Source organism: Nycticebus coucang, chromosome 1 (assembly GCF_027406575.1).
Source record: "Nycticebus coucang isolate mNycCou1 chromosome 1, mNycCou1.pri, whole genome shotgun sequence".
NCBI lineage: Eukaryota > Metazoa > Chordata > Mammalia > Primates > Lorisidae > Nycticebus > Nycticebus coucang.
The window spans coordinates 93,226,177-93,247,678 of record NC_069780.1 but is presented as its reverse complement, the minus strand read 5'-3'; the positions used below and the strand labels follow the sequence as shown (position 1 = coordinate 93,247,678).

General features: G+C 45.5%; 1 protein-coding gene across 1 annotated transcript; it reads right to left on the bottom strand.

Annotated features, from left to right (window-relative positions):
• Positions 1–5,277: 5,277 nt before the first annotated feature.
• On the bottom strand, positions 5,278–11,824 carry TRIM61 (tripartite motif containing 61). The gene is made up of 2 exons (XM_053596958.1): positions 11,300–11,824; positions 5,278–5,283 (listed from the first exon to the last, which is right to left on the bottom strand). Exons 1-2 carry the CDS (start codon positions 11,822–11,824, stop codon positions 5,278–5,280), a joined length of 531 nt encoding a protein of 176 aa, XP_053452933.1.
• Between the last annotated feature and the right edge of the window lie 9,678 nt (positions 11,825–21,502).

Genomic DNA, 21,502 nt, shown 5'->3' with positions numbered 1-21,502 from the left:
ATAACCCAATTATAACCTAAGAATATGGGGAAAGGGGAAGGGGAGGGGAAGGGAGAGGATGGATGGAGGGAGGGAATTTGGTGGGACCACACCTAAGTTGCATCTTAAAAGGATACATGTGAAACTTACTAAATGTAGAATATAAATGTCTTAACACAATAACTAAGAAAATGCCAGGAAGGCTATGTTAACCAGTGTGATGAAAATGTGTCAAATGGTATATAAAACCAGTGTTTCATGCCCCATGATTGTGTTAATGTACACAGCTATGATTTAATAATAAATAAATTAAAAAAAAAAAAAAAGAAAGAACTCCACTAAAAAACTGGGAAGAAACATGAATAGAAATTTTCTTACTTGGGTGCAGTGGATCACACCTGTAATCTTAGCACTTTGGGAGGCTGAGGTGGGTGGATCACTTGAGCTCAGGAATTTGAGACCCCATCCTTACCCAAAATAGAAAAATTAGCTGGATGTTATAGGTGCCTGTAGTCCCAGCTGTTAGGAAAGCTGAGGCAGGAGGATTGCTTGAACCCAGGAGTTTGAGGTTGCATGGCATTCTAGCCTGGGCAACAGAGTGAGATGCTGACTAAAAACAAACAAACAAACAAAATATATATATATGTATATGTACACACACATACACACCACACACATACACAAGGTGGACAAAACTTCATGTGCAATTTACTATGTTAAACTATTTTAACTTGCACATGAACTTTACGTCCACCCTCTATGTGTCTATGTGTATATGCATATATATGTGCATATATGTATATGTATATACATACAGGCATATATACATACATATATATATATATATTTTTTTTTTAGAGACAAAGTCTCATTCTATTGCCCTCAGTAGAGTGCGGTGGCCTCACACAGCTCACAGCAACCTCCAATTCCTGGGCTTAGGCGAATATCTTGCCTCAGGCTCTGGAGTAGCTGGGACTACAGGGGTCCACCAAAATACCTGGCTATTTTTTTGTTGCCATTTAGCCAGGGCCAGGTTTGAACCCACCATCCTCGGTACATGGGGCAGGTGCCCTACCCACTGAGCCACAGGCGCTGCCCTATACGTGTATATATAAATATAAATAAACCCAGAGGTGCCAGCACGGTGGTGCACACTTGTAGACCCAGCTACTCTGGAAGGTGAAGGAAGAGGATCACATCGGTCCAGAAGTTCAAGACTGCAGTGCACTATAATCATACCTGCGAATAGCCAATGCACTCCAGTCAAGGCAACATAGCAAGTTCCAAATTTTTTACAAAGGCGAAAGGATGGCTCAGCGCTGGTAGCACAGTGATTACAGTGCTGGCCACAAACCCAGCCTGGGCTAGCTAAACAATGAAAACTGCAACAACAACGAAAATAACCAAGAGTTGTGGCAGGCACCCGTAGTCCCAGCTCTTTGGGAGGCTGAGGTAAGAGAATCGCTTAAGCCCAAAAGTTTGAGGTAGCTGTGAGCTGTCACGCCATGGCACTCTACCAAGGGCAACATAGTGAAACTCTGTCTCAAAAAAAAAAAAAAGAAAAGAGAGAAAGGAAAATACACATTTGCTCCAAGTTCTTATGAATATTCACCTACTAGGGATATCCAACCCGCAGCCCGCAAGGTGCATGTGGGTTATGCGAGGACTTTTTTGCTATCATAAAAATAATGCATGGACCTTTTCTTTCTCATCAGCTTTCATTAGTGTTTGTATATTTAATGTGTGGTCCAAGACAACTTCTCTTTTTCCAATGGGGAACAGAGAAACTGAAAGGTTGGACACCCCTGATAGACAATATCACGGATTATAAAACATGCCTTGACTCACTAAAGGAAAAAAAAACACACAAACTACATTATCAGACCATACAGAATTAAAATATATAAGAAGTAGGGTGGTGTCTCTGGCTCAAAGGAGTAGGGCACCAGCCCCATATACCGGAGGTGGCCGGCTCAAACCCAGCCCCAGCCAAAAACTGAAAAAAAAAAAAAAATAATAATAATAAAATAAAATAATAAATAAAATATTAGCCGGGTGTTGTGGCGGGCGCCTGTAGTCCCAGCTACTTGGGAGGCTGAGGCAAGAGAATCGCTTAAGCCCAGGAGTTGGAGGTTGCTGTGAGCTGTGTGAGGCCCCGGCACTCTACCGAGGGCCATAAAGTGAGACTCTGTCTCTACAAAAAAAAATATAATAATAATAAATAAAATAAAATATATAAGAAGTATAGAAAAACATCTGGGAAAGCCTCCCCAAATCCAAAAATTAAATAAGACATTTCTTTTTTTTTTTTTTTTTGTAGAGACAGAGTCTCACTTTATGGCCCTCGGTAGAGTGCCGGGGCCTCACACAGCTCACAGCAACCTCCAACTCCTGGGCTTAAGCGATTCTCTTGCCTCAGCCTCCCAAGTAGCTGGGACTACAGGCGCCCGCCACAACGCCCGGCTATTTTTTGGTTGCAGTTTGGCCGGGGCCGGGTTTGAACCCGCCACCCTCGGTATATGGGCTGGCGCCTTACTGACTGAGCCACAGGCGCCGCCCTAAATAAGACATTTCTAAATAACCCATGGGTCAGAGTAAGTCTCGGAAATTAAAGAAATATTTTGGTTAAATAAAACACCAATGTTTGAAGGACATAGCTGAAGTAGTATTTACAGGGAAACTTATGCATTAAATACACCTACAGTACCACTTCTGTAGTTGACCAGCTCCGTAAGTTTGCCTAATTTTCACAGACCAGACATGCACCACCAGTACATATCAGTACAGTAGACCTAGTTCCTTATGTTGACCACCTCCATACATTAACCAGTTTGTTACAGTCCCTTGGATGGTCAACTTACAGAGGTTCTACTGTATTAGAAAGGAAAAAAGACCTAAAATTAGTAACTTAAGTCTTCAGGAAACTCAAGAAAAAAGAGAAAACTAAACATAAATCAAGTAGAATAAAATTATGGCTCAGTACCCATACCTCAGTGAGTAGGGCGCCAGCCACCTACAAGGGAAGGGCAAGGAAGGGGAGGGGAGGAGAGGGGAACTGAGGGGAGAGAAGGGGAGAGAATTAGAGCAAAGAATAGATCAAATTAAAAATTGGAAATAGAGGAAATCAACAAAATCAAAGTTCATTCTTTTTTTTTTTTGAGACAGAGCCTCAAGTTGTCATCCTGGGTAGAGTGCCATAATATCACAGCTCGCAGCAACCTCCAACTCCTAGGCATAAGAGATTCTCTTGCCTCAGCCTCCCAAGTAGCTGGGACTACAGGCGCCCGCCACAATGCCCGTCTATTTTTTGGTTGTAGTTGTCACTGTTGTTTGGCAGGCCCAGGCTGGATTTGAGCCTGCCAGCTCTGGTGTATGTAGCTGGCGCCTTAACTGCTTGAGCTACAGGTGCCAAGCCAGTTCATTCTTTCTTGTTTGTTTCTGTTTTGATTTGTTTTGTTAGATAGAGTCTTGCTCTGTCATCCTGGGTAAAGTGTTGTGGCATCATTATAGCTTACAGCAACCTTAAATGCCTGGGTTCAAATGATCCTCTTGCCTCAGGCTCCTGAGTAGCTAGAACTATAGGCATGCACCATCATACCTGGCTAGTTGTTTCTTTCTTTCTTTCTTTTTTTTTTTTTTTAGTAGAGACAGGATTTTGTTCTTTTTCAGGCTGGTCTCAAACTCCTGAGTTCAATCAATCCACCTGCCTTGACTTCCCAGAGTGCTAGGATTACAGACATGAGCCACCATGCCTGGCCTAAACTTGATTCTTTCAAAAGATAGAAGTGGGGCGGCGCCTGTGGCTCAGTCAGTAAGGCGCCGGCCCCATATACCGAGGGTGGTGGGTTCAAACCCGGACCCAGCCAAACTGCAACCAAAAACTAGCCGGGCGTTGTGGCAGGTGCCTGTAGTCCCAGCTACTCGGGAGGCTGAGGCAAGAGAATCGCTTAAGCCCCAGGAGTTGGAGGTTGCTGTGAGCTGTGTGAGGCCACGGCACTCTACCGAGGGCCATAAAATGAGACTCTGTCTCTACAAAAAAAAAAAAAAAGATAAAAGTGAGAGACAATAATAAATTGATTTAGGCATAGACTGCTCAGTGGATTTCAAATGCATGCTCTTTCCACTATCTCAGTGCCTTAGAGAGATAAGCAAGGGATAAAACAATGAGGAACTGGCTCTGCACCTATAGTTCAAGCAGCTAAGGCACCAGCCACATACACCAGAGCTGGCAGGTTCAAACCCAGCCTGGGCCTGCCAAACAGGAATGATAATTATAACCAAAAAATAGCTGGGCGTTGTGGCGGGAGCCTGTAGTTCCAGCTACTTGGGAGGCTGAGGCAAGAGAATTGCTTAAGCCCAGGAGTTGGAGGTTGTTGTGAGCTGTGATGCCACAGCACTCTACCCAAGGCAACAGCTTGAGGCTCTGTCTCAAAAAAAATAGAGAAGGAACTCTAATGTGGGCAAAGGAAGGAAAAGAATATTATAGCGATAGGACATAAGGTTGGTGAAAGAATACTAAGTGCCAGAAACTGTCAGGGTCAGTGCAGAACAGGGATGTTGAAAATAAACCATCTGATTTTTTTTTTATTTTTATTTTTATTTTTTACATATACATGTGTTAATTAGGTTTCCATTTTTTTGCCTTCACAAAATTAAAAAGACTTAAATTTTAATAATAATAACAATGTTTAAAATAAGGATTAGAAACAAAAACCTTGTAAAGAAGGCTGAGGCAAGAGAAAAGCCCAAGAGTTAGAGGTTGCTGTAAGCCGTGTGATGTCACGGCACTCTACTGGAGGGCGGTACAGTGAGACTCTGTCTCTACAAAAAAAAAAAAAAAAAAAAAATTCGTTGTTGTTTTTTTTTAGATATGGGCTCTCACTCTGTCACCCAGGCTGGAGTGTGGTGGCATCATGATAGATCACTGCAACTTCAAACTCCTTAGCTCAAATGATCCCCTGCCTCAGCTTCCAGAGTCACTGGGATTAAAGGGCATGAGCCACCATGCCTGGCTAAATATTTCAGTTAGGAAACTCTTTTCTAACTGACATAGATGATTGTGTGTTTTCAAACTATGGCTATTTTCTTTTCTAAGAAAACCAAACAGCTTATATATCCTCTAAGATTTCGGTCAATATTTATATCCTTTATACCACTAATTTCACCAGTGTTGTCCCATTTTTTATGTCATTATAACCCATTGTTTTAGTTATAGTCTAAAACTGTAGACTCAGGATTACTGGAAGATTGAAATAACTGGCCAGGCGCTCACACCTGTAATGCTAGCACTCTGGGGGCTCACACCTGTAATGCTAGCACTCTGGGAGGCTGAGGTGGGTGAATCATCTGAGCTCACAGGTAGGTTCAAGACCAGCCTGAGCAAGAGTGAGACCCTGCCTGTAAAAAGTCAGACATTGTGGTGGGCGCCTGTAGTTCCAGCTACTCAGGAGGCTGAGACAAGAGGATCACTCTAAAATCCAAGAGTTTGAGGTCGCTGTGAGCTGTAACGCCACAGCAATCTACCCAGGACAACATAGTGAGACACTGTCTCAAAAAATAAATAAATAAATGGTGCTGGGAAAACTGGATAGCCACATATAAGACTTGAGGATCTGCACCCCTCACCACTCGATAAAATTAGTTCGCGATGGATTTTTTTTTTTTTTTTTTGTAGAGACAGAGTCTCACTTTACTGCCCTCGGTAGAGTGCCGTGGCATCACACGGCTAACAGCAACCTCCAGCTCTTGGGCTTACGTGATTCTCCTGCCTCAGCCTCCCGAGCAGCTGGGACTACAGGCACCTGCCACAACGCCCGGCTATTTTTTTTTTGTTGTTGCAGTTTGGCCGGGGCTGGGTTTGAACCCGCCACCCTCGGTATATGGGGCCGGCGCCCTACTCACTGAGCCACAGGCGACGCCCAGTTCACGATGGATTTAAACTCAAGACATGAAACTATAAAAATCCTACTATTCTAGTATTTTACATTTACATATTACTTTTTTTAATTTTTTCTTTTTTTTGTAGAGACAGTCTCACTTTATAGCCCTCGGTAGAGTGCCGTGGCATCACACAGCTCACAGCAACCTCCAACTCCTGGGCTTCAGCGATTCTCTTGCCTCAGCCTCCTGAGTAGCTGGGACTACACGTGCCCGCCACAACGCCGGGCTATTTTTTGGTTGCAGTTCAGCCGGGCCGGGTTTGAACCCGCCACCCTCGGTATATGGGGCCAGCGCCTTACCGACTGAGCCACAGGCGCCGCCCTACATATTACTTTTTTTACATTTATACATTGTGGGTGGAAGTACAACCTTGCTCTGGAAAGTAATCTGACACTATTCAATAAAGATTAAGATCCAAAAACTCACTCTCCAAACAAACCAGTAAAAGTATAATTTTCACAGCAGCTCTGCTCATCAAAGTCCCAAACTGTTTATGCATCAGAAATAGAACGAACATACAGGCAATCCCTAGGTTACAATGAGATAGGTTATGTAGGTGGGTGGTTTTTTTTTTTTTGAGACAGTCTCACCATGTCGCCCTAGGTAGAGTACTGTGACATCACAGCTCACAGCAATCTCAAACTCTTGGGCTTAAGCGATTCTCTTGCCTCAGCCTCCCAAGTAGCTGAGACTACAGGTGCCTGCCACAATGCCCCGCTATTTTTTTGTTGTAGTTGTCATTGTTATTTAGCAGGCCAGGGCCAGGTTTGAACCCTCCAGCCCCAGTGTATGTGACCAATACCTTAACCACTGAGCTACAGGTGCCAAGCCAACAAACTTTTTTTTTTTTTAGGAGACAATCTCACTTTGTCAGCCTTGGTAGAGTGCTATGGTGTCACAGCTCACAGCAAACTCCAGCTCTTGGGCTTAGGCGATTCTCCTGCCTCAGACTCCCAAGTAGCTAGGACTACAGGTATCCACCACAACACCTGGCTATTTTTTCGTTGCAGTTTGGCCGGGGTGGGGTTTGAACCCACCACCCTCAGTATATGGGGCCAGCACTCTACTCACTGAGCCATAGGCGCTGCCCACCAACAAATGTATTTTATGTAGACTGAGAGACATCTATGTTAGTTAATACAAGCCAGGTGTGGTGCTCTTGCCTGTAATCTCAGCTACTTGAGAGACTGAAGTGGGACAATCACTAAGAGTTCAAGACCAGCCTGGGCAACATATGAAGATCCTATCTCTAAAAAGAGATAAAAATAAAATAAAATGTTTTTAAAAAGAATTTTCAGTTCAAATGATACTTTTTCTTCTTTTTTGAGACAGAGCCTTAGTATCACAGCTCACAGCAACCTCAAACTCTTAGGCTTAAGCCATTCTCTTGCCTCAGCCTCCCAAATAGCTGGGACTACAGACGCCTGCCACAATACCTGGCTATTTTTTGTTGCAGTTATCGTTGTTTAGCTGGCCCAGGCTGGGTTCGAACCCACCAGCCTCGGTGTATGTGGCTAGTGCCGTTAACCACTGTGCTACAAGGCATCGTGCCCAAATAATACTTTTTTTTTTTTTTTTAAGACGGTCTCTATTGCCTAGTGTCATGGCATCACCCTAGTTCATAGCAACCTCAAACTCTTGGGCTAAAGAGACCCTCCTGCCTCAGTCTCCCTTGTAGCTGGGACTACAGGTGCCCACCATAACACCTAGCTAAAATGCTGTGAAGGCTGTTAACCAGTTTGATGAAAATATTTCAAATTGTATATAAAACCAGGACATTGTACCCCATGATTGCATTAATGTACACGGCTATGATTTAATTAAAAAAAACACCTAGCTAATTTTTCTATTTTTGGTAGAGATGGGGTCTCTCACTCTTGCTCAGGCTGGTCTCAAATTCCTGAGCTCAAGCAATCCTCTCACTTCAGCCTCCACAGTGCTAGGATTTCAGTCATGTGACACTGTGCCCAGCCTCAAATATCACTTTGACCAGGAAGACAGGCATGTCTGCTCTCACTTTTATTAAACACCGTAATGATGGTCTTAGTCTGTACCATCAGGTATAAAGAAGAAACACAAACCATCTAGATCATAAAGGAAAAAAAAATACAGCTGTCACAATCATGCTGTCCTTTAGTAAAGGACTTGATTTTTTTTTCTCCCCATTTAGATTCTAAAACACTCCCAGGGGCCCTCTTCCCTCTTGGTGCTACTTCCTTCCATCCTGGCCCATATCTTCCCCAAACCCCAGCCCCCAGGTTCCCCTTTGATCCACCCATAGCCTCACTGGAAAAACACTTGTGTCTAGCATCTTGACTCCTCCAGTCTGCATGCTTAGCCTCTTCAGTTTCTTCCAGATCTAGAAATTATGCCCAAGTCTTAGCCCTGAGGCTCTTCTATCCTACCCTCTAACCCCTGCTGAGAGAATTCTCCCTTCAGATCTAAGAGATTTAAAAAGACTATACAGGGGGTGGCACCTGTAGCTCAAGGAGTAGGGCGCTGGTCCCATATTCCGGAGGTGGCGAGTTCAAATCCAGCCCTGGCCAAAATCCAAAAAAAAAAAAAAGACTATCCAGGGCCGCGCCTATGGCTCAGGAGTAGGGCACCACCCCCATATACTGAGGGTGGTGGGTTCGAACACAGCCCCAGCTAAACTGCAACTAAATAAACAAATAAATATAAATAAACAAAATAAAAAGAATATCCAGGCTCAGCATCTGTAGCACCGTGGTTACGGTGCCAGCCACATACACGAAGGCTGGCAGTTCAAGCTCAGCCCAGGCCAGCTAAACAACGGTGACAACTGCAACAAAAAAATAGCCAGGTGTTGTGGCGAGCGCCTGTAGTCCCAGCTACTTGGGAGGCTAAAGCAAAAGAATCTCTTAAGACCAATATTTTGAGGTTGCTGTGAGCTGTGATGCCACAGCACTCTACAAAGGGCCACATAGAGAGACACTGTCTCAAAAAATATATATATATAGGGTGGTGCCTGTGGCTCAAGGAGTAGGGTGCTGGGCCCATATACCAGAGGTGGTGGGTTCAAACCCAGCCCCAGTTTAAAAAAAAAAAAATATATATATATATATATGTATATATATACCCAGCCCTTTAGACCATTCTAAAAATCACTAAGACGTCAAATCCTGTCCAACCCTCACTCCGTGAGACCCAGAAGTCTATCCTCCCATCCACCCGCAAAGAAAACCAACCACTCCATCTTGAGATTTCCTCTATTCCACCTCCCTAAGCCCCTCTCAGAAACCCTGGATAGTCCCCAAATCATATCCAAGGAAGAAGTCCCATGTTCTTGACACCTTCACAAAGAATTGCTCCTTGGGGTTTTCTCTGACCCAATAAATGCCTCTCAGGGTCTCAAAGATTCTGTATTTTATGATAAACTTCCCAAGTGCCCTGAGCCACCTCAGGGGTGCCCCCTAACCCCTGAACCCTATAATCTCAACCAGAACCTGGTTCCTATACCCTCCTTCCAGGACAAGCCCTCACCAGGCACCTCTGTAACACATAGAAGGCAGCCTTCAGACTGCTCACCTCCAAATCACTTTCTCTCCTAAAACCCACCCCATTCCCAAGGAAGCACAACCCCCACCGAGAGAAACCCCAGAAAGCTGTCTGCCCCAAGATGCTACTGCAGAGGCCTCTGGAGCCCTTGGAGACCCCAGCAGTGTAGAGAAAGGTTCCAGTCCTGGGCCCCTTGCATCCAGGGGCAGCAAGACTTAATTCTTCTTAAAGGAATAATATCTAGGCAATTAATACAGAAAAAATTATTTGGCTTTTATTGGCGATTACTAGAGTAATAGATTTTCTTAAGTAATACCCTTCATAAGTAATACAATTTTTTTTTTTGAGACAGTCTCACTATGTCACCCTCAGTAGAGTGCTGTGACGTCATAGTTCACAGCAACCTCAAACTCTTGGGCTTAAGTGATCCTCTTGCCTGAGCCTCCCAAGTAGCTGGGACTACAGGTGCCTGCCATAACACCGGCTATTTTTTGGTCGTAGTTGTCGTTGTTTGGCAGGCTCGGGCTGGATTCGAACCCACCAGCTCTAGTGTATGTGGCTGGCGCCCTAGCTGCTGAGCCACAGGTGCCGAGCCAAGTAATACATTTTTCAAGTATTTTATCTTAGAATTTCTTTTTTTTTTTTTTTTTTTTTAATTTGGCCGGGGCTGGGTTTGAACCCACCACCTCCGGCATATGGGACCGGCGCCCTACCCGCTGAGCCACAGGCGCCGCCCTATCTTAGAATTTCTAAGGCATCTTCTAATTGGACCCTATGATTTATCTACAAAGTAGGCACTTTCATCACATTTTTAGAAATTGCTAAAAATGAGATAAAAATTATGCTGGTTATTTGTAGGAAAAACCAAAAAAAAAAAAAAAGAATTGTCAAGCCTAGATTTACAGGCTGTTATGTCCACAAACTAAAAGAAAAAGAAACAAATGAGTCTCCCAACAGTTCATCATTCAGAACCTGTTACTGAACAGATTTTAAGAGGTTTTGAGTCAGTTCCAGTATAGAAATAAGGCCAAAGTGGTCCTGTGAAATTATCATTCAACATATACAGAAGAGATCTATCACTTAAATTGTAAAAGGAAACCTTACTCATTTCAAAGTCTAAAAAAATTCCAATCTTACTAGGTATTACTTTTGGCAGAAGATTAACTTTCTTAAGACCTCCTAATACAATATAATTACTCTCACTACATCGCCCAATTCCCCATAGTCCATGCTGTACTAACATTGGTTGATTCTGAGTCTTCTTCCTTCGGGGAAGGGACTGATCACAGACACCCACAACCCACACAGGCTTGTCTTTCACTTCGACCTCCCAGTACTGTCTGCCAGACTGGTATCTCTTAGAACCCACAACAGCTGGGCACAGATAAAATCTTCCTGGATTATGAGGTAAGTTTTGTGGTATATTTCCATATCGCACAATTTTTCTGTCTTCCGAGACAATAAGTTTACGATGTGCGGTCACAGGATCTAGAATTACGTCTACTTGAAATCGCTTGATAATTTTGTTAAGGCCAGAATATTGTGGAGGAAAACAGTAACCATATTCTTCTAATTTGCATGAAAATGGCTCAGGGCATTTTAAGTTTTTGTATCTGTGATAGATACTCTTAACGTTTGCCAGTAATTCCAGTTTTGACTTGGCATATTTGCTCTCGATCTCCTTTAATAGGCATTTTAATGAGGAAGCATGATCTGAAATTTTTGTTAGATTTTCATTTAGTTTTGCTAAAATATCAATTTCTTCATCTTGTAGTTGTCTGAGAACAATCTCTTGCTGATTTTGGAGAAACAGCCTAAGTTGCTCAAATTCAGACTTTACTTCTTCTCTCCTGTGTTTTACCTTTTTTTCCAATTCCAGGGATTTTCTGGTTTGCATCGTTAACACTTTTCCAAATAGTTGCACACTCTCCTCCCATGCTGCAATGTAACACTCCAAATTTTTCCTGTGAAAGGGTGCAGCCTTCTCTATGGGCCAAACACGGTGATGCTCGTGATCAGCAGAGGAACTGCACTGCAGACATAAAATGTCTTGGTCTTTTTCACAGAATAAGGTCAGAACCTGACCGTGCTTCTCACATACAGGCGTATCTTCCTGCCGCTTCCTCTTGGTTCCTCTTACCTGGATTAGCTTTGCCATCTCAGTCAAATTACCCAGCTGTTGATTGCTTATGAATTCCCTTTCAGGACAGCAAAAGTGGCAAGAAGGGCAGGGGAAACTGTTATCTAGATCCTTCCAAGACATACTGATACAGGAGCGACAGAAGTTATGACCGCAGATGATGGTTACTGGGTCTTTCAAGTAGTCCAGACAGATGGGACAGCTAGCTTCCGCTTGCAGGTCTGACAGGACAGTCACAAACTCCATCGAGCTGTGAATAAAGGTGGTAGGTAAGGTTATGCAAAGCTGGCTCTCTAGAGCTCAAGATTCGGCAGGCAGTGGATATCTTCCCCCAGACCTCAAAAGCTGAACAGCTGCCGGTTTTACTGACTTGGCATGTTGGTGGCAGTCTCTAAAACCTTGTTTAGGGCAGTGCCTGTGGCTCAGTGAGCAGGGCGCCAGCCCCATATACCGAGGGTGGCGGGTTCAAACTCGGCCCCAGCCAAACTGCAACCAAAAAATAGCCAGGTGTTGTGGCGGGCGCCTGTAGTCCCAGCTACTCAGGAGGCTGAGGTAGGAGAATCGCCTAAGCCCAGGAGTTGGAGGTTGCTGTGAGCTGTGTGATGCCACGGCACTCTACCAAGGGCAATAAAGTGAAACTCTGTCTCTACAAAAAAAAAAAAAAAACTTGTTTAGCCCTCTGCCCTTAGCTCCAGAGTCCACTGAACACTCCACAGCCTGTAGCCTACTGCATATTAGAAGACATTAGCCGGGCTGCTGCTCTTCCCACTCAATGATGTGAAGTCAGGCTTGATCCTTTCATTATTCAAGAAAGTAGCCTTAGAACCAAGATAAGGAACCCTTTCTGTAGGAGAGAAAAAGACATCAAGTTAAAAATCTGATCCCAGGGGGCGGTGCCTGTGGCTCAGTGGGAAGGGCACCAGCCTCATATACTGAGGGTGGTGGGTTGGAACCCAGCCCCGGCCAAACTGCAACAACAACAAAAAAATAGCCGGGCATTGAGGCAGGTGCCTGTACAATTTTTTTTGTTGTTGCAGTTTTTGGCTGGGGCCGGGTTTGAACCCACCACCTCTGGTATATGGGGCCGGCGCTCTACTCCTTGAGCCACAGGCACCGCCCAACCTATACAATATTTTTGACAAGAAATAATTAACTTAAATCTGATCTTGAGAAAATTATTCTAATTCAGAATGTGGGGCATTTGAAGAGACAAATGATATGAATTCAGAAATGTCATTGTCACAAAAAATAAAGAAGTTCTAGATTTAAGATTAAAGTAACACAATAAACAAACATAATGGGTGATCTCTGATTGGATCTAAGATCCTAAACTTTTAAAGTAAACTAAAAAAAAATAGCAGGGACAGGGTGCCTGTGACTCAGTGAGTAGGGAGCCGGCCCCAAATACCAAGGATGGCAGGTTCAAACCCACCCCAGCCAAACTGCAACAACAACAACAACAAAAAAAAGCTGGCTCGGGGGCAGCACCTGTGGCTCAGTGAGTAGGGCGCCGGCCCCATATGCCGAGGGTGGCGGGTTCAAACCCAGCCCTGGCCAAACTGCAACAGAAAAAAAATAGCTGGGTGTTCTGGCAGGCGCCTGAAGTCCTGGCTGCTCGGGAGGCTAAGGCAAGAGAATCGCGTAAGCCCAAGAGTTAGAGGTTGCTGTGAGCGGTGTGACATCACAGCACTTTACCTGAGGGCGGTACAGTGAGACTCTGTCTCTAAAAAAAAAAAAAAGCTGGCTCGAGGCCTGTGGCTCAAGCAGCTAAGGCGCCAGCCACAAACATTGGAGCTGGCGGATTCGAATCCAGCCAGGGCCCGCCAAACAACAAAACTGCTGCAACCAAAAAATAGCCAGGCATTGTGGGGGGCTCCTGTAGTCCCAGCTACTTGAGAGGCAGAGGCAGGAGAATAGCTTGAGCCCAGGAGTTGGAGGTTGCTATGAGCTGTAATGCCATGGCACTCTACCCAGGGTGACAGCTTGAGACTCTGTCAAAAAAAAAAAAAAAAAAAAATAGCTGGGCATTGTGACGGTCGTCAGCTATTCCGGAGGCTGAGCAAGAGAATCGCTAAAGCCCAAGAGCTGGCTGAGGTTGCTGTCAGCTGTGATGCCACGGCACACTACCGAGGGCGACAAAGTGAGACTCTGTCTCTAAAAAACGAACAAACAAAAAATATATATATGGGACAAAAGAGAATTTTAAGTATAGACTGTGTCACATAACACTGTATCAGCAATGAATTAGGTGCAACAAAATTATCGGTAGCAATGGCTTCCCACCAGCCACCAACACCCCAGCCCAGACCCAAAAGGAGTCCATGCCAGCTCCTGTACCTGGCAGGCGCTACCACAGACAGCAACCACTTCCCATGACACACACGAACAGGTCTTAGCAGCCATCCCACCTCTCTGGCCCACCAGTCCCTAGCCCCTTCTGCAGTGGCACCTACAGCTCCTGGGCCAGCCAAGAAGGCTGCTGTCCTCTGCTGCCATCAAGTGGGGAGGGATGGCCTGCCTTGGTAATAATCAGTGGCCACCCCACCCCACCCCACCAGGTGCAGATTACAGTGTCACTTTTCCCTGCTGGGACAGCTTGTCAGCCTGACCATCAACACAATCCAAAGAGCTGACTTACATGGGTAGACACTTTGGGGAACAACCAACCAAAGCGCCCCTTAGACCCCATCCCCAAGCCCAAGTTCTACCCTAGAGGTTTCTCCTGAGCACATAGGTATTCCTGCTCTAGACTTGGGGCCCCCAGAAGTAAACAGGCCTGTTGGTCAGGATGGAAATTGTCTCTCTGCAAGGGCTCTTCCTGCCAATGGGGCATGGGGTGAGGTCTCAGTACCACTCCAAGGAAGACAGGGGAATGGCTGCTCAACAGATGTCTCCTGGCCTTGGATCAGCATCTGTGAAGGAGAGGGGCTCATTTGACCTCAAGTACGCCTGCCCCTGAAAAATGCATATTGGAGCTTTTAGGAATTTTTTTTTTTTTTTTTTGAGACAGAGTCTCCCTATGTCACCCCCAGTACAGCACTGTTGCGTCACAGCTCATAGCAACCTCAAACTCTTAGGCTTAAGTGATTTTCTTGCCTCAGCCTCCCAAGTAGCTGGGACTATAGGTATCTGCCACGTCTGACTGTTTTTTGACTGCAATTGTCATTGTTGATTTTAGCTGGCCTTGGCAGGGTTCAAACCCGCCAGCCTCATTGTGTGGCTGATGCCCTACCCACTGAACTAGGGTTTTGTTTTTTTTTGAGACAGAGTCTCACTTTATCGCCCCTGGTAGAATGCCAAGACATCACAGCTCACAGCAATCTCCAACTCCTGGGCTTAGGCAATTCTCTTGCCCCAGCCTGCCGAGTAGCTGGGACTATAAGCGCCCGCCACAATGCCTGGCTATTTTTTGTTGCAGGTTAGCCAGGGCCGGGTTCAAACCCACCACCCTCAGTATATGAGGCGCTGAGCCTCATACTGAGCCACAGGCGCTGCCCCTGTTTAGGGATTTTTAATCATTTTTGCCAATCTTTGGATTGAGATAAATCCACAGGCCTATGGGAAGTATGCTGGCATCTAAGATGAGCAAAGAATAGGACTGGCAGTTGGAGAAGAAAATTTAGAGACTAAGATGATATTTGGCCTGGGTTTGCTCACTTATATTTAGCCCAGTCAGGGCACTTGAGTCCCGTGTACAATGTGACAGAGCACAGCAGATGTGGACAGACAGATGTCTGACCTGGTGGAGCTTGGTGGGAGTCCAGGAGTCTGTTTCCTCAACTTCACAGATACATTACACAGAGAAAGAGAAAGACATGTGGTGCTAGTGCACCAATTTTGACCACTTTCCTAGTTTCGACTGCTTGTGGCTTTGATTCATTCAGTACTGAGCACTTAATATGTGCTCAGCTTTGACCTAGGTATTGGAAATACAGTGTAAACCAGAAAAACACCATGTTTTAGTTTGTGAAGCTCTTAGCCTATTGGGAAAGTTTAACAATAAATAATCATGAAGGCTCAGTGCAGCTAAGGCGCCAGCCACATACACCTGAACTGGCAGGTTCAAATCCAGCCTGGGCCCGCCAAACAACAATGAAGGCTGCAACCAAAAAATAGTCGGGTGTTGTGGCAGGCGCCTGTAGTCCCAGCTACTTGGGCAGGAGAATCGCTTGAGCCCAGGAGATGGAGGCTGCTGTGAGGAGGTTCTGTCTACCCAGGTCGATAGCTTAAGGCTCTGTCTCAAAAAATTAAATTAAATTAAATTAAAAGGTGGTGCCTGTGGCTCAAAGGAGTAGGGCGCTGACCCCATATGCTGGAGGTGGCGGGTTCAAACCCAGCCCTGGCCAAAAACTGCAAAAAAAAAAAAAATTAATTAATTAATTAAATTAAAAATCATGAAAATTTATTCAACAAGAATATCAGCTAATATTTATAAAGCGTGGTTCTAGATGCAATGAAAACAGTAAGCAAAAATAAATGCCCTATCAGTGGGGGAGGGGGAGAATATAATAAATAAAATATATAATTAAAAAAATAGTCTGTTTGGCTCGGCACTCGTAGCACAGTATTTACGGCGCCAGCCACATACTCCGAGGGTGGTGGATTCATACCCCAGCTGGGCCAGCTAAACAACTGCAATAAAGGCCAGGCGTGGTGGCTCACGCGTGTAGTCCCAGCGCTGTGGGAGGCCGAGGCGGGTGGATAGCCTGAGCTCAGAGGTTCGAGACCTGTATGTAACAGCAGTTAGCCAGAGTAAGACCCTGTCTCTACTAACATCAAAACTAGCCAGATGTGGTGGTGGGCATCTGTAATCCCCGCTACTGGGGAGGCAAGGGGACAGAGCATCGCCAGAGAAAGAACATCTAAAAAAAAAGAAGAAAGAAAATGAACAACAACAACAACAAAAAGTACTTCAAATGAAGAATGAACAAGCAAGCTAAAATTAAAAATTTTTTTAAAAATTTAAAAAAATAAATAAATAAACAACTGCAATAAAAAATAGCCAGACATTGTGGCGGGCACCTATGGTCCCAGCTACTTGGGAGGCTGAGGCAAGAGAATCGCGTTAAGACCAAGAGTTTGAGGTTGCTGTGAGCTGTCACACCACAGCAGTCATACCGGGCAACATAGTGAAACTCTATCTCAAAAAAAAAAAAATAGTCTGTTAAAATGTGCTAAGTGCTTTAAGTGCTGGGCGGTGCCCATAGCTCAGTGGGTAGGGTACATACACCGAGGCTCAGGGGTTTGAACCCAGCCTGGGCCAGCTAAGCGACAACAACAACAGCAAGCAAAAAAAAAAAAAAAAAATAGCCTGGCATTGTGACGGGCCTGTAGTCCCGGCTACTTGAGAAGCTGAGGCAAGAGAATCTCTTAAACACAAGAGTTTGGGGTTGCTGTGAGTTGTGATACCACAGCATTCTACCCAGAGCAACATAGTGAGACTCTGTCTCAGAAAAAAAAAAAAAGTGCTGAGTGCTGTTGGATGCAGTAGAGCATGGCTATAGTCCCAGCTATTTGGGAGTCTGAGACAGGAGGATCACTTCAGTCCAGGAGTTCTGGGGTGTCATGCACTATGCTGATTAGGTGTCCACGTTAAGTTCAGCATCAATATTGCGAGCTCCTTGGAGCAGGAGCCCAGGTTGCCTAAGAAGGGGTGAACTGGCCCAAGTTGGAAATGGATCAGTTAAAAGTCCTATGCTAATCTGTAGTGGGATTGCGCCCGTGAATAGCCACTGCATGCCAGCCGGGGCAACATAGCAAGACCTTGTCTTTAGGGGAAAAAAAAAAAAAAAAAAACAACAGGCTAAGTGCTAGCCAGGGTTGGCGACTCACATCTAAATCCAACCACTCTGGGAGTACTGAGGCAGAAGGATCACTTGAGCTCAGGAGTTCGAGACCAGCCTGAGCAAGAGCAAAGCAAGACCTGTCTCTACTAAAAATAGAAAAGTCAGCTGGGCGTGGTGGCCCATACCTGCCAGTAGCTACTCACAGACTGAGGCAAGAGGATCATGTGTGCTAAAGCAAGAGGATCATGTGTGCCCAAGACCTTGAGGTTGTTGTTAAGTAGGCTGACACCACGGCACTCTAACCTGGGATAGACTCTGTCTCAAAAAAAAAAAAAAAAGAAAGAAAGAAAAGAAAAATGCTAAGGAGAAAAAACAGGGAAGGAGAATCAGAGGCAGCAGGGGTAGGGGTTGAATTTACATTAGGGTGGCCTGGGAAGGCTTCCTAAGGTGTCTTTCAAATAAGACTTCGAAGGGGTTCAGTGCCTATAGCTCAGGCAGCTAAGGCGCCACAGACACATACACCAGAGCTGGCAGGGTCGAATCCAGCCTGGGCCTGCCAAACAACAATGACAACTACAACCAAAAAAATAGGCATTGTGGTGGGCACCTGTAGTCCTAGCTACTTGGGAGGCTGAGGCAAGAAAATCGCTTAAGCCCAAGAGTTGGAGGTTGCTGTGAGCTATGATGCCACCGCACTCTACCCAGGGCAACAGCTTGAGGCTCCGTCTCAAAAAAAAAAAAAAAGACTTTGAAGGAAGTGGTTAACTAATAATTCCAAAAGGTAGAAAAAAACAATGATCATAGGTAAAAAGTAAAATGTCCCTACTCTTACTGAAGGACAAGAGGAAATCACTTGGATGGCTCAAACTTACCTTTCAGAAGGTTCACCAATAAAAAAAGACACACATGGGTGGTGCCTGTAGCTCAAAAGGGTAGGATGCCGGCCCCATATGCCAGAGGTGGCAGGTTCAAACCCAGCCCCAGCCAAAAACTGCAAAAAAAAAAAAAAGGACATATAGTCCCAGCAACTCAGGAAGCTGAGGCAAGACAATCACTTGAGCCCAAGAGGTTGAGGTTACTGTGAGCTATGACACCACAGCACTCTACTGAGGGCGACAAAGTTAAGAAACTGCCTCAAAAAAATAAAAAAAAAAATGTATACGTGCATATACAAGCAGAGAAACTGGGCAGCACTTATAGCCCAGTGGGTAGGGTGCCAGCCACTTACACCGAGGCTGGTGGGTTTGAATCCAGCCCAGGCCAGCTAAAATCAATAAGGACAACTCCAACAAAAAAATAGCTGGGCTTGGGCAGTGCCTGTGGCTCAAAGGAATAGGGTGCCGGCCCCGTATGCTAGAGGTGGCGGGTTCAAACCCAGCCCTGGCCAAAAAAAACTGCAACAACAACAAAAAAAATGACTGGGCATTTTGGCTGGTGCTGTAGTTCCAGCTACTTGGGAGGCTGAGGCAAGAGAATCGCTTAAGCCCAAGAGTTTTTTTTTTTTTTTTTGAGACAGAGCCTAAAGCTGTCACCCTGGGTAGAGTGCTATGGCATCACAGCTCACAGCAACCTCCAACTCCTGGGTCAAGCGATTCTCCTGCCTCTGCCTCCCAAGTAGCTTGGACCACAGGCACCTGCCACAACGCCTGGCTATTTTGTAGCTGCAGCCGTCGTTGTTTGGCAGGCCCAGGCTGGATTCGAACCCGCTAGCTCAGGTGTATGTGGCTGGCGCCTTAGCCACTTAAGCCACAGGCGCCGAGCCAAGCCCAAGCGCCTGTGGCTCAGTTGGTAAGGCGCCGGCCCCATATCCCGAGGGTGGCGGGTTCAAACCCGGCCCGGCCAAACTGCAACCAAAAAATAGCCGGGGATTGTGGCGGGCGCCTGTAGTCCCAGCTACTCGGGAGGCTGAGGCAAGAGAATAGCTTAAGCCCAGGAGTTGGAGGTTGCTGTGAGCTGTGTGAGGCCACGGCACTCTACCAAGGGCCATAAAGTGAGACTCTGTCTCTACAAAAAAAAAAAAAAAAAATCAAAATGCAGAGTTGGCTCAGTGCCTACAGCTCAGCAGCTAAGGCACCAACCACATAAACCGGACCTGGCAGGTTCGAACCCAGCCTGGGCCTGCCAAACAATAATGACAACTACAAAAAAATAATAATAGCCAGGCATTGTGGCAGGTGCCTGTAGTCCCAGCAACTCCAGAGGTTGAGGCAAGGAAATCACTTAAGCCCAAGAGTTTGAGGTTGCTGTGAGCTGTGATGTGCCACAGCACACTACCAAGGGCAACATAGTGACACTCTGTCTCAAAAAGAAACAAACAAACAAAAAAATACAAACAGAGGAACAGCAAATGTGGCAAAAGATTGGCAGTTGGTAAATCCAGACAAAAAGTGTGCTGATCATTTCAAGAAAAACTCAAGGGCGTTATCTGTGGCTCAGTGAGTACGGCGCCGGCCCCATATGCCAAGGGTGGCGGGTTCAAACCCAGCCCCAGCCAAACTGCAACAACAACAAAAAAAATAGCCGAGCGTTGTGGAGACGCCTGTAGTCCCAGCTGCTCGGGAGGCTGAGGCAAGAGAATCGCGTAAGCCCAAGAGTTAGAGGTTGCTCTGAGCAGTGTGACGTCATGGCACTCTACCTGAGGGCGGTACAGTGAGACTCTGTCTCTACAAAAAAAAAAAAAAAAAAAGGGGGCGGCGCCTGTGGCTCAGTGAGCAGGGCGCCGGCCCCATATACCGAGGGTGGTGGGTTCAAACCCAGCCCCGGCCAAAACTGCAACAAAAAAAATAGCTGGGCGTTGTGGCGGGCGCCTGTAGTCCCAGGTACTCGGGAGGCTGAGGCAGGAGAATCGCCTAAGCCCAGGAGTTGGAGGTTGCTGTGAGCTGTGTGACGCTACGGCACTCTACCGAGGGCAATAAAGTGAAACTCTGTCTCTACAAAAAAATAAATAAATAAATAAATTCACTAGGGAAAAAAAAGAAAAACTCAAGACTGTGTTTCTTCTGCTCTCCTATCACAACAATCAAATGGAAAACTTGTGTGACCCCAAATACATGGGGATTTTGACCCACTAATTTGTAGCAAATATCAACAGGGTATCCTCCAATTAAATTCCCACACTATCTACCTGGAGATAGTATCAGACCCCATTGGGTTGAGGGCTCAGTGCCTAAAGCTGGTCCCCTCTTCAGACATCAGTCACAAACAGGGGTTCCAGAACTTCTGACCAGCTTCAAGTTAGGGTTCCCACGTGTCCATTTAGGTTCAACAAATTTGCTAGAGTGGCTCATAGAATTCCGGGAAACTTACGTTTGCAGGCTTATTATAAATGATATTACAAAGAATACAGATGAAAAGATGCACTGGGGAGGGGCCAGGCTGCCTGCCTCAGCATCACCCTCCAGGAACTGCCACCCAATCCTCTAGAATTTTGCTGTCAGTTGTGTGGAAATGAGACTGGCCTCTAGGGTATGGGGGAGGGAACCCTCTCTGGAATGAAGGTCTTTTGACCCGCAAACAGAAAGCAATCTGCCTTGGGACAGATGAAAAGAGAACAGAAGGTCAGAGAGATTTTGTTTCCTGAGGCCTGTGCCACACCAACATTTTAACAAAAGACTGTAACAAGGGCTATGGAGATGGGAGTGATAAGCCAGGAACTTTGAACAATTCATTGCATATCCTTTGCATTTTTTCTTCCTCCCCTTCCCCCTTTCTCTTCCCTTCTTTCTTTGTGGTTTTTTTTTTTTTTTTTAAGAAACAGGGTCTCACCATGTTGTGCGGGCTGGATTCAAAGCCCTGGACTCAAGGCATCTTCTGGCCTCAGCTTCCCAAATAGCTAGTATTACAGGTGCACATCACTGTCCCAGAGTCAACTTTTCTGTAGGTCTGAAATCTGAAAAGTAAAAAGCGAGGGAAGAAAATGTCTGCCTCATTTTCAAGATATCAACACACACCCAATTTTAAGCAAATCAGATTCCTCCATCAAGTTGACAAGCCACCTAATCATCAATCCAGTATTCTTTTCCCTATACCCCCAGATACTTTCTCAATTCTTCTTCCTCTCCCCTTCCTCAGAATAACTGAGAAAAGGATAGGCATGGTTTTGTCATGTGACACTAGCTTATCTTGATAACCTAAAGAG

Bases quoted from the DNA above. Each gene is read 5' to 3' on its own strand.
- TRIM61 (XM_053596958.1), bottom strand. From the start codon at position 11,824: ATGGAGTTTGTGACTGTCCTGTCAGACCTGCAAGCGGAAGCTAGCTGT.